General features: G+C 45.0%; 1 protein-coding gene across 1 annotated transcript in view; it reads left to right on the forward strand.

The window, feature by feature from the left end:
• Positions 1-4192: 4192 nt before the first annotated feature.
• The window catches only part of MAP3K5 (mitogen-activated protein kinase kinase kinase 5), a 189932-nt gene continuing 180987 nt past the window's right edge, over positions 4193-13137 (forward strand). Inside the window, exon 1 of the mRNA XM_021693127.2 lies at positions 4193-5006. Coding sequence (XP_021548802.1) covers positions 4583-5006 — 424 coding nt within the window. The 5' untranslated portion in view covers positions 4193-4582. The remainder of the gene's footprint in view (positions 5007-13137) is intronic.

Genomic DNA, 13137 nt, shown 5'->3' on the forward strand with positions numbered 1-13137 from the left:
GTACCAGAGGACAAGGTGAGGGACAGTTATGAGGCCCTGTAGGAAAGTGGATCCTGTAGGATCTGCCCCTTGAGAAAAGCAATGACTTCCTATTGAAGAACATAGCCTGAGGTGACTCACAAAGTCCCAATCCCCTTCCTCCCTCAGATACCCTACCTGGCCTCACCATTGATCAATCCCAGTTGGTAAACAGAAAGCAAGGAAGCCCATTGATTTAGTTCATACAGACTAGCCTCCCAAGGCAGAGACTAGGGGGATGTGAATGGAGAGTGGATCTGGAAGAGAGAACTCAGGAACAGATGGCAAAATCAGGATTTGGTTCATATCCTTCTCCTCCTCTACCATTCTACCATGCATTCAAATGTTTGCCTATATGCACAGATCTTATATTTGTAGAAATAATTCATGGTCCAGGATGATGTTATCTTCCTCTGGAGTGACTTTTGTTTGTTGAATGACTGGAATTACCTTAAACCAATTTCAGGGTTTGAGACTTTTTTTTCTGGGTTACTCAGATACCTGGAGACAGGGTGCTATCCATGTAAGAGTCATTTTACTTTTATTTCACTCCTACTTTTTCACTATATCATCCTCGCTTTTGTCCTTCCAGGTGTTGTCAAAAATTTAGTTCAGCCTTTCAGCTGCCTAATTCAGGCTCTCAAAAACTGCCAGGCCTAAAGCAGCCCCAACTGTGAAAACACCTTCCAGAGCTCTGGCCTCTTTTCCAAAATCTGGCCAGATAGTTCCTCATTATCTCATTAGTGCTTTAATGCCTTTATTTTAAATTTCAAATTTTGTCCAGCATTCTTTGGCTCATTCAGTGAGAAGGAAAGACCTAATCTGTCATAATCAGAAGCAGAAATCTCTCCCTTGTATTTCTCTAGCTCTTTATTAGGAAAATTCTTTACTCTACCTGTAGGGATTCTCAAAGGTGTCCCAAGGCTTATTTCTAAGTGCAAGAGAAATAGACTCTGAGAATATGATTCTGACCGGTAAACTTCAGTTTTGCTGCCATGCCTTTTAAAAGTGTAAAGAGATCATAGGATATGATATTATACTTCTGTCATTCACTGACTGTGATTTAATTCTTGTCAAAAGTTTCTAGGGAAGCCTGCTATTTATGATAGGATCTAAGCAATATGTTACCTATTTCCTTGGGTTCCTTCTTTCCTCGATGCAGAATACTAAGTTATGATCTTACAGTGAATTACATAATACCCTCAACTCCTCACATTTATTAAGGTGATTGATATAACTAGAAAGTATTGCATCTGATTTATATTATTTTAGGTTCCTCTGAAATGCTTTCATTGAATTAATATTTAATATTGTGTTCTTGGCATCTAAAAATATTAAATATGCATTTGAAGAACATATATAATTTTTTTTACAAATCCATATTCAATTCTATTGTATTGCTTAATGTACTCTATATTGGATTCTATAATAAAGTCTTCATAGAATTCCATGCCAGGACAAGACTTGACTCTTCATATGACTATATGTACACTTATGTATTTTCTTTTTATTTTGGCAGCCAAAACAGATGGAGCTAAACTTAGCAATAATTAAATTATTAATTCATCCCAGGTACTTGATACTTCTTTACTGGCTTCCTTATTGATTTCTGATAATTTGAACTCGTATTTATATTATTACATATAAAACATTATGTTGTTTTGTCTGTAACCTTAAATACTTTTTGGAATTAAGAATATATTGTATTCCCATTTATCTTATCTGAGGATACAGAGAAAGGCACACTTGTCACCTAAAACAAAAACTAGCCAGCTAGGAGATCCTTGTCCATTTCAGGCTTAAAATTCACGTGACATTTTGCCTTTTCAAGAACAAATATTGCCCCAAGATAGGCAATGATTTTTCCCTGTTCACCACTATCATCTTAGATGTCCTTTTGGATTAGAAAAAGTGCTCCTTCTTTACAGACAAATTGCAAAGGCACAACTTCTAAGTAGTCCAATTAGAAAAAGGTTTTCATTCCTCCAGGACACCCTAAGCCAGGCTTGGCAAGCTAAGAGCAGGCTAGGTCTCAGTACCCCACCTGTACTCTCTGCCTCTACACAGACCCCACATCTGAGTTGTAAGTTGAACCATCTATAAAATGGAAATTTCATATGGTTCAATCTAATACATGGCATGTAAGTTTAATTAGCTAAACCACGCCATTTAGGTAGTGAGAGAGCCTTAGCACCAACTAGAAGCCGTCATATCATTGCACTGGGGGTTTGGGTGATCTTTAAAGTTATTATATCAATTCAAAGTAAAACCAAGCAAACAAAGTAAAACAAAAATAAAAATTGTGTGTATGAAAAATGGCTCTGAAAAGATCTGGAAGGGGTCAAAGGTGAAATGATCTAAAAAGGTATGGGTTTTAGAAAATAGTTTTTTATATAATCTCAGATCTTATTTGTGTAGCAAAATGCGATTTGAGAATTTAGGCATTTTAGTTTTCCTGACATGGTCCTAATGAATTTCCAGCATGTATTGTTTGGGGCCAGGATGGGGTGAAGGATTATCTACTCCACAGGAGTTTGGAGGTTTGACAAGTTGGAAATAATAAAACGTGTGTATCTATTAGGAGCCTGTCAGTATTTTATTCCAGTATGATACCTGATTCACTAAATATCTACTTTACTAATGAGATCAAGTCCTAAAGCAGACAGAGGTCATATAGATCCCATTTGATATATAATTTCCTTACTATAAATTTACTTTTATCATTTTACAAACCTTTAGAAAAAGCTAATGTCACTTGCTTCGTTGAGGATATGGTTGTGTAGCTGCTAGGTGTTTTCCTCACTATTATTTCCTTCCTTTTTTAACTCTACTACTCAACTGTTTTATCCTTCCTTTTCTTCTAAACTTGAATTTGCATTAGTAATTTGCATTGTTCTACTTTATTTACAGAACTCATTAATCTCTGTTCCCATCTCCGAGATGGGAAGTCCAAAGTCGTTACTTTATTTCGCTGCAATTTTCACCGGTTTTCCCAACAATTAGAGCATTTTGGAGAAGTTCTCTGAGAACTTACACATGTTTTTGCTCCCCGAAGAAGTAGATCTCTTCCTTTTCATCGCTCTTAAGCAATCCAGGTATCCTCTCCCCTCCCCCCGCCGGGGTGCAATTTAAAAAATAGAATGCCACTTAATTTCCTCCTTTCATCTGGTGGATGATGCTTCGCGGAGTGGGGTATATATGGACTCCTTATTCTTTCTCCAGAAAGAATGTGTGTGGGGGTGGGGCGGGGGGAGTTTTATAAAAACCTAAATGAAAATGTTAAGTTGTTTCAATTACTCCCTTAATATTAACATAGCCTCTGGAATTTTTTAAATGGAAAGTAGCAGAGGCCGACCTGGTAAATTATGCCGGCCACTCCCGGAGCGCCACTGTCGGGAATCGATGGCCGTCCAGTTTTGGCCCCGGCTGCCGGGTGCTAGTGTAAATCCGCCCGCTTTGCGCAACGCGGGCCTCCCCGCGCAGCCCCAGCGCTTCGGCGCTGCTCTGTACCAGACCACGCGCAGGGCGAGACCGGCAGGCGGCGGAGGGGGGCGCCCTGGCCGCGGGGACCGCTGCAGAAGCCTCCCGGATAGCTCCCAAGCCCCTAGCGTTCTCAGGAGAGACTTTTTTTGCGCCAAGCTGCGGTCGCGTGCGCTCCGGTCTTTGGCTGACTCCGCGTCTTCTTAGGTGGGGGCCCGGTGGGTGACGGCGGAGAACCCCGGCCCCGCGCCGCGCTCGGGGCCCAGCCGAAGTCCGGGAGCCGCGGCGCGGTCGGTTTCGTCCCGGCTGGAGCTTCCCAGCAGGGCCCTCCCCGGGGGCGGGCCCTGAGTCTTGGTGCCGCGACGAGTGGGCGGCCGAAGCCGGTGGCCCACAGGGCGAGCGGCTGCGAGGAGCGGCGAGCCGCCAGCGGCGAGGCTGGCGCTGGGACGAAGCGGCCGGGGCACGCTCGGGCGAGAAACGAGGCCAGGGGAGGAGGAGGAGGAGGAAACAGAGCCGATGAAGGGGAGCTGCCGCCGAGGAGGGAGGCGGGTCCTTTCGGTTGCGGCTGCTGCTGTTCCCGGACGCAGCCCGGGGAGCCTGCCCGCCCGAGAGGTGCTGGCCAGGTAGCTCCCCACCCAGCGGGCACCCTCCCCGACCCCTCCCAGCTCCCGGCACGGAAGGAGCCGGGGCCGCGCTCCGGGTGGCCAGGGCGCACCGCACCCCGAGCGCGGCGCCCTTGAGCTGCACGGCGGCGCAGGTTTGCGAGCTGACTTGTCTGCGGGCCAAGAGAAGGAAGCGCTGTCCCTTCCCGCTCAACCTGGCGTCCCCACCCGTTGTACTCTACACCCTGCCTCGGACGAGCGGCGCGGCCACGGAGGCGCCGAGGAGGGGCGAGCCACCGCCGAGCAGCGGCGTCCCTTCGGGGGAGAGGGCGCCGGAGAGGAGGCGGCGGCGCGGCGCGGAGGGTGCGACGCGCGATGGCAGCTGCTTAGCCCGGCGCGCGCGGAGCAGCCCGGAGCTGTGGCTGGCCAGACGGTGCGGCTGGGCGGGGGACGCCGCCGCCGCCGCAGCCCGGCCGGGAGAGATGAGCGCCGAAGCGGGCGAGGGCATCACTTTCTCGGTGCCACCCTTCGCCGAGGGCGGCAGCAGCCGGAGGGGAGGAGCGGCTGTGGCGGCCGAGAACGAGGAGAGCCAGCTGCCGCCGCCGCCGCCGGGCAGCTTCTGGAACGTAGAGACTGCCGCCGCCCCTGGCACCGGTTGTCCCGCTGCCACCTCTGGGAGCAGCGCCACCCGGTGCCGGGGCAACTCTAGTAGCGGAGGCGGCCGACGGACCACGGTGGCATATGTGATCAACGAAGCGAGTCAGGGGCAGCTGGTGGTGGCCGAGAGCGAGGCCCTGCAGAGCCTGCGGGAGGCGTGCGAGACGGTGGGCGCCACACTGGAGACCCTGCATTTTGGTAAACTGGACTTTGGGGAAACCACCGTGCTGGACCGTTTTTACAATGCAGGTGCGTGTGCAACCCCTTCCCCATCCTCCACGGTCAGGGGCCGCGTTTTCCCTGGCCGCCGCGGGGGGCCGGGGGGGCAGTGTTTTTCTAGGCTGCAAGCGTGCTTCCTACTTATTTAGTTCTTGCCCCACCTTAGGGGCAGCGAGCGGCGCTGCGTGACTGCGCCTGGCGCTCGCTGATCCTGGGGAAGAGTGGGTGCTGATGCGAGATCCTGTGTGTATTTGTGTTGGACCGACTGACTCACCCACCCGCCCGCACTGGAGCCAGGGGTCCGTATAAAAAACTTTTCAGTTCTTCAGCAGTGCGAGATAGTGCCCCAGTCAGCCTTTGTCCATTTGGTGTCTTGGTTTCTCTTCTGTTAGGTTTGGCCCATATTTTCCTTCTATATATACCTGTGACTGTTTGAGATGACGCTCTTATTTTTTTCTCTGTGTAGTTTTGGGAGTACAGGAACCACGCAGCCTGCTGCTGGCAGAGTAGATCTATACGAATTTGCATGCTGTGTCCTGATCTTCCCAAGTCATTTTACTTAAACGTGTTTAGTAGCTTGGATGTCCCAGCCTTACCATTTTGAACTTCCATCCAATAACTTCCAAAAGCAATAACCTTGTCGCTTGCACTAGACTTATGTGGTTTCTTTGTAAGGATTTTGGTGGGAGAACCAGGGTCTGTTTTTTATTACCCCATATACCATGATAGGCTGGAAAGTACAAAATTTAACATTGTTTAAAATGCTATTTGCTGTTTTAATAACTAAGATTAGTTTGGCTATTTAAAGTGATTGCCTGCATAATCCATAAAAAAATGTATCTTTTCAACCTATCACGGATTTCGGAAAGTGTCATTGCAGTTCTAGTGACTGATGCAATTAGTATCTGTTTGCCAATGTTAGAAATAATAACATGCTATTGAAATTAACCTTAAGTACCCTGTACAACCAAATATGAGAATATATACATATTTATTTTTGTAAGTGTGGGTGGCAAATTTGATTTAATGGTGGTTTCAAACAATAAGGTTCTTGCATTTGTGATCACATAAAAGATTTTATATTCCAGTCTTGCTTTCAGTTCTGATTCTCTTCAGTCTCTTCAAAACACCTGAAGTAGGCTTATGTCAGCTTTGGAATTCGGCCAAAGCTGAATATTTTAAGAACAAGAAGAAATTCATGTTAAGGAAGCCAGACTAAATAAACTAGGGCTCTCTGGTGCTGGTATTTTTTACAGTCTTGGTCTTCATAACTGAACATGAGTATGATATATTATAGCTTAGTTTTTTGTGTGGCTTGCTATAAAGATTGCATAAACGTAACTTTTCGAAAAATTATAGCACTCTTATTTTGGGATTATATTTTGGAAGAAGCTTCAAGCCTCAAAGAACTGAAAGATATGTGAGGAAAACACCCAAGCAAATACTGAGCCTATTTTTATTGCTCTGATAGATTCCATATTTTTTATAAGACTCTATAAAAAAATCTTAAACTCTAAGCTAATTTGAAAGAAAGTTTCCTAACAAGGCTCACTTACTGTTTATTCTCCAAATAACTGTCTGTGGGAAAGGGAGAGAGGAAGATGACAAGGGAACTGACATTTGAACTGTATCTTTAATCCCCCAAACAAGCCCGTGAAGGAAGGACTTAACTCTTCTTCTTAGATGAGAAAACCAAGGGCTCCATAACTGGCCTGGACTTATAGGTAGTAACTGGTCAATGCAGGGTTCCACTCAGGTGGCTGACCCTAAAAGGTCGTCTTTGCCCTTGCTGCCTCCATTCAGCTGGGCTGATTTACTCTGAGTCAAGGGAAGCTCTCTATCTTGGAATCATGTGATGGAGAGCTGGCAGGGACCTCGGGAGCCATTGAGGTGCAGTGGGGAGGACGCTCTGGGAAGACCTGTGTTACTGAGCCAGCTCTGTCCCATCTACTGCTTCAGTCGAGCTGGGCAGGCCCCAATTTAACCCCTGCTTATGCGTGTGACGTGAACTCTGAGCCCTGTCATTCAGCATGAAGTTGTGACTGAGTGCAGATGGTATGAGTTTTGTCCAAATCCTTGGTTTTTCTCCACTGAGGGCTGCTGAGTTTGGTGGTAGTAAAACTTTTTTTTTTTTTTTTTTTCCTGATTTCTGAGAGAGCGCTTGCTTCTCCTCCACCAGGGATAGATTTTTCTGGGAAGGGCCAGATGGTAAATATTTCAGACTTTGCAGGAGGTCCCTCTTGCAGCTCGTCAGCTCTCTGCGTTGTTAACGATAGCAGCCACAACAGTCCCTAAACATGTATGTGATTGTGGCTGTATTCCAGTAAAACTTTATTTTATTTTATTTTATTATTTTTTTTTAAAAGATTTTATTTATTTTTTAGAGAGCAAGCGAGAGAGAAACAGCATGAGAGGGGAGAGGGTCAGAGGGAGAAGCAGGCTCCCCACCGAGCTGGGAGCCCGATGTGGGACTCGATCCCAGGACCCTGGGATCATGACCTGAGCCGAAGGCAGACGCTTAACCATCTGAGCCACCCAGGCGCCCCTCCAGTAAAACTTTATTAATGGACACTGAAATTTGCATTTTAGATTCCTTCGAATATTTTTCAACCATTTAAAAATGTAAAAGACCATGCTTAGTTTTGCGAGCTATACAAAAACAGGCCTGGTGAGATTTTTGGCCCCTGGGCCATGCTCTCTTTTGTTCTGCTTCTGCATTCACTCCCTCCACGGGAAAGTTGAATCACTATGATGTACAGGGAAGAACATTCGCCCCGCAAGTTAGATCTGAGTTTTCATCCTGGCGCTGCTCTGAACCACATCATTGTGAGCAAAGTCCTTCATCTCCTCCAAAGGCCTATGAACTTGACCAAGGGCCGAAGTGGAGGGGGAAATTGAACTAAATTTCTAAGACTCCCTCATTTAACTCTGTGAGTTTGCAAAGGTAGGGCAGCATGGTATGCTGGGACAGAGCATCAGAACAAGAGTGTCAAGATCTGGGTTCTGGTCTTTGGTTCTTGTCTAATTTGGAGCAAGTCATTTAAAATCTCAGAAGAGAGGGAAAGCTTGGAATAATTGGTCTCTGAAATTCTCTCCAGCTCTCAAATTCTGCATTTTAAAATTACATGAATACAAAATGAATTATTTCCATCCCTTGAGGTGAATGAACTGCTTTTTTATATCATGTTCTTGGCCCCTCAAGGAGTTCACGGTTAGTGGGTAAGACAGGTATAAAGCCCAGCTGCGCTGCAGCCTCTGTGAAGGTCCATACAAAACGCCAGGGGTCCCAGGAAACAGATTCTAGAATCAGACTGGGGGTAGGGCGGGTTCAGAGGTGACAGCTGAACTGGGGTGGACGGGTGAGCAAGGACTACTTGGAATAGCTCCGTTTATTGGCACGGACAAGGACTTAAAGCTTGGTTGCATTTTTACTAGCTTCCCCTATCTGTGTGTCCTGAAGCCTTTCTAAAGAATAGATTGCAGTTAAAGGTTTTCCCCATTTGATTATTGTTTAACTGTAATCTAGTTTGTTCTTTGACTACACTTGTCATTCTCTCTTTCATTTCTGTTCTGAGAGGAAACTAATGTTCTATCAGAGCTTTTGTGAAAATTCATTATGTTTACGTGTATAAGACTATTACTCAGAGATGGCAAATGGCAAGCTAACAACGCACCTTCCCAGCCCCCTACGTTGTAGGCAGTAAATTTCTATAAAAGCAAAGAGATGTCAGCGATAACAGACATTAGTGATACAGGGCTACTCCGTTCAGGTAGACGGATCCGACCGGCAGTGTCTTAAAAAAACACAGATCTTTTTAATGAGCATCAGTTCTGTGAAGTATAGCGAGAGTAGGCTTTAATGTCCCCCCCCCCCCATTTTGTTTATAAGGAAACTAAACCGTAAAGAGATTATACTCATTCATTCAGATGAAATGACTGAAGGTTACTGCGTGGAGCCAGGAGCGTACTTTTCTTCAGAATCAGTATTATAGATGATGGTGAGATTCTGAGACTAGCCTGTGAGAAGCCTTGTTAACTCCGGGTACTTGAAGTATGGAGCCCACTCACCACTTTAAACATTCAGGAAAGTTGTGTTCCTAAGACCGAAAACTGGGGCTTTGAACACATTTCTCCTTATGTTCCATCCATAACTTCTGCTTTCATCTAGTTTCTGGTAACACCTGGCCAAATGTTACCTTAGCATCACTTTGGGTGGGTGAGGATGACTGGAGGTGATGTGGTGAGGTAAGGTACACAGGAACGATGGGAAGGCTACAGGGGGAGGAGGGAGGCTGGGCAGGGGAGAAGAAGGATGCTTGGTGATACTCAGGGCTGGGTGCTGGGTGATGCAGTGCTCAGTACTTGATGTTCAGTGCTGGGTACTTGGTGACTGGACCGGAGGAGGTGGTGCCAGCCGGGGATCCATTAACACTTTCACCTCTTTCAAACTTCTTCCCCTCCTGACCTTCGACCTTCTATTTATGGCCCTCCACTTCCTGTTGATGTAAGAGCCAGGGACATCACTCTGCTCAAGGCCACTCCACCCCCTCTAGTGGGCACGGGAGTAGGTGGGCTGCCTGCTTCCCCTACCCTCCCAGCCATTACATGCACTGGAGACTTTCTCCAAGCCAGGCTCCCTGCAGATGGCAGCCTGGTCCTCAGCCCTTCACCCTGTAGCAACAGTGGGTAACAGGAAGGAAACACATGCTGGTTGAGATGGTAATTTAGCTTTTATCATCTCATCTCTATTATGTTCCTGCTTGGCTTGGGCTTGGGATGAATGTCGCTCATGTAGGCCTTGTCACTGGTGAGGCATCTGAACTTTCTGATGGCATCTGAGCCTCCTTTGGTTCTACTGGCTCCCAGCATAGCTCCTTGGGACTTCCGATCTTATTTGATAAAAAGCAAAACAAACACAACCTTTGTCTCCTGTCTATCCCAGACTGACAAGTTCTTGAAAGTCTTCTAGCCCACTTCTGCATTTTCTACTTTTAAATCCAGGGAAGCTTTTGTTATATATTGTCTCATATACTTTGAGGGAGCGGGTGAAATCTGTATTTCATAAATAGTGGTTCCAATGGACCAGTTAAAAAAAATTGGAAGACTTGACATGTGTTTGTCAACCTTTCATTTTTCCAAATAAGGCTATTGAAGAGAGAAAGAGAGAGAACTCAACAACCAGCCACCTACTGCCACGATCTCTTAAAAAGAAAAGCCATTTTTACGTTCAGTTAGGGAAGGCATAATGTTAGAATAAAGGATAGCTCTTTGCATACAGTAAATGTGCAGGAAAACTCAGTATTATTCTGTTTTCCCCCATTTCCCTTATCTCACCAATCAGCAGAGCAATGGAGCAACGTGCTGAGAACCTCTGATGTACACCACCTTGTAGTCCCTTCATATCTTTCATCGCTGCTTCTTTGCACAAGGAACAGACCTTAGCAAAATTATCCAAAGAGTAAAGAGAGACAAACTCATAAGCAAGAACTCTGGTTAGGAAGGTATTTAAAAAAAAAAAAATCCGAAAACAATGAAGCATGGATCACTACATCAAAAACTAATGATGTATTGTATGGTGACTAACATAACATAATAAAATAAAATAAAAAAAAAATCCCAGTGGTGTCCCACACATGGTTGTTCTCTGGGCTTTTAACTTTTTGCTGGCACACTGTTTGGGCAACTGCCGCCCACCCCCTGTGAACGCAGAGCACTGGGCTTCCTCTTGGTTTTGTTGTTGCTGTTGTTTTGGATAACTGGTCAATCGAAGCAAAATTATAATGTTCCAAAAGGAACTTTACTAGAAAATTGGAAAAAACTAAAACAAAAAGGCAAATTCCAAAGCATACAAATAAATTTGTTTTTAGAGCACCCACTTCTTACCCCAAATTGTCAACCGCAGATTGTCATGACTGCCCCTGCTTTCCAGATTCTTGGGATTCTGATTTCTTTCCTCAACTTGGTCACTCTGGTTGGCTTGGGACATCCATCAGCTGGTAGTTCGAGTGGGTTCCACCTCCTGGTGAAGCCTAATTATAAGTGCACATTTGTGGCCTTGGCTCACCCGTGGCTTTGGCTGGTGCCAGCCTTCTGGGAGTTTTCTGCTATGGGTCAGTTCCCCTCTGGTGGCTACAAGGACTGTCCCCTGCTTCCTGTTTCAGAGGCCTTGTTAGAGGCCCGTGCAGTTCCTGTTTCTGGTTTGCAGGATAAAATTGGTTCACAGCTTCTTTGTGGAGCAATGGGGGATTGACAAGTGCAAAGCCCAGTGAATGTGCCAATCTCCACCAACTGCTTTCCAAGTAGTTGTCCCAAGTGTTCTCTTCAAACACCACCCCCTCTGCGTGGGGCAAGATGAAAGTTGAGAATGTGGTAAATGAGGCAGGGTGGGCAGTGTTGTGGGAACCTATAGCTCTGTGGATTGCAGGAAGAAACCCAGAACCCACAGCCTTGAGAAGGGTGTGTCTTGAAAACAGCCTCACCGTTCATAGTTTGGATATAGGTAAATGGGGAAACTGGCTCTACTTAAGAAAGATACCATTATTTTCAGGGAGCAAAATTGAATTAGCCAATTTTATTAGTGGCACATAAAAACAAAAAAGGAAAGCAAAGCAAAATTATAAAAAAATTTTTTAAAAAATCCACTGGTGATTCTAATACATTGGTTTCCTTAGTTACTTTAATATATTAGCTTTTTTTATCTCTGGTTGGAGATGTTGGTTGAAGAAACTGATCAAAAGATGTGCCAGATCATTGGAGAAGGAGGAAGGGTTCGAGACAAGGCTGATTTTTAAGGTCTTACCTAATTATTCCAAAAATTTTAAAAAGTGAGTACTTGCATCTTATGTGAGTTTTATTTTGTAGTGTTTTGTTTTTTTTTTCCCCAAAAGAAAACAAAAACTAAGAGGGACATAATCCAGGCTACATCTTCGTAATTTTCTTAGGGGAGACAGAAAGGAGGAGAGAACATTTAAATGTTAACAGCATCTCCTACTGAAAATCACAGCCGAGCAGATCTCTGGAACTTAAATGCCACAGGTTGCACAAGGAACAGTAAACATTCCATTACAAGCAAACATTTTCTGTTACAGTAGGTAATCAACAATGAGGAAAGCAGTTGCCTTTGGTATATGATTCATACAGGAAGGAAGTTATATTCCTTTGTGTAGCAAGTCTCTTAAAATGGTTGTGACCAATTATGTCAGTATTCTCCAACACTTTTAGTGGCTTCTAAGAACTCTTAAGAAACATGGGGGAGGGCTACCCTATTGAATGTCCGTGGATTTCAGGCCATGTGTTCATTGACTCCAAATCATTTCAAACCAAGTATTTGCCTAAGCCAAAGAATTCATTCTCCTTTAAAAATCTTGGTTACCCTGGGCGCCTGGGTGGCTCAGTTGGTTAAGTGACTGCCTTTGGCTCAGGTCATGATCCTGGAGTCCTGGGATGGAGCCCTGCATTGGGCTCCCTGCTCAGTGGGGAGTCTGCTTCTCTCTCTGACCCTTCCCCCTGCTTATGCTCTCTCTCTCATTCTCTCTCAAATAAATAAATAAATAAATAAATAAATAAAAATAAAAATCTTGGTTACCCCTATTTCTTATGAAAAAAAATCATCCAGGGAGAAGGAGTCAAGGCAGACTATTGCATGTCAGGTACCTCTTCATGTCACATTTAATTTTTCTAATATGTTGATTGACAAATATCAGCTTATAGCCAAGGCAGCCAGCAGAAACAGTGTGATTCCTAATGCACAGGGGCCATGCTTTTATAACTCCAGCTAGGTATTGCCCACTTTATAGTTTGGTTATGTTGGGGTACAGGTGATTTTATTTGGCTAGATCAGAATGATAATATAAATATATGTTGTCCTGTGCAGTGTCATCCTCTTTTGATCATCTTATTAGCTCTATAGAATAAATCGATGTGGCCAAGTAAGTACCTGGATTTTGCAGTTGAGGCAGCGCCTCGTTGGAGAGGGTCTGTGATTTGGCCAGAATAAATCACGTGGTTGAGTAGGAGTCAAAGTCGGGTCTTGTGACTTCCAAATTGAGGTAGTTTTTCCACTATGCCATACATTCCTCCTGCAGTGAAGAGCATTTCCAAGCATATTTGCTATTGAAAAGGATCGGTGCTAACATCTTGGTCCATGTTGGTAGGATTATTA

The sequence above is a fragment of the Neomonachus schauinslandi genome, chromosome 8, assembly GCF_002201575.2.
Source record: "Neomonachus schauinslandi chromosome 8, ASM220157v2, whole genome shotgun sequence".
Lineage (NCBI taxonomy): Eukaryota > Metazoa > Chordata > Mammalia > Carnivora > Phocidae > Neomonachus > Neomonachus schauinslandi.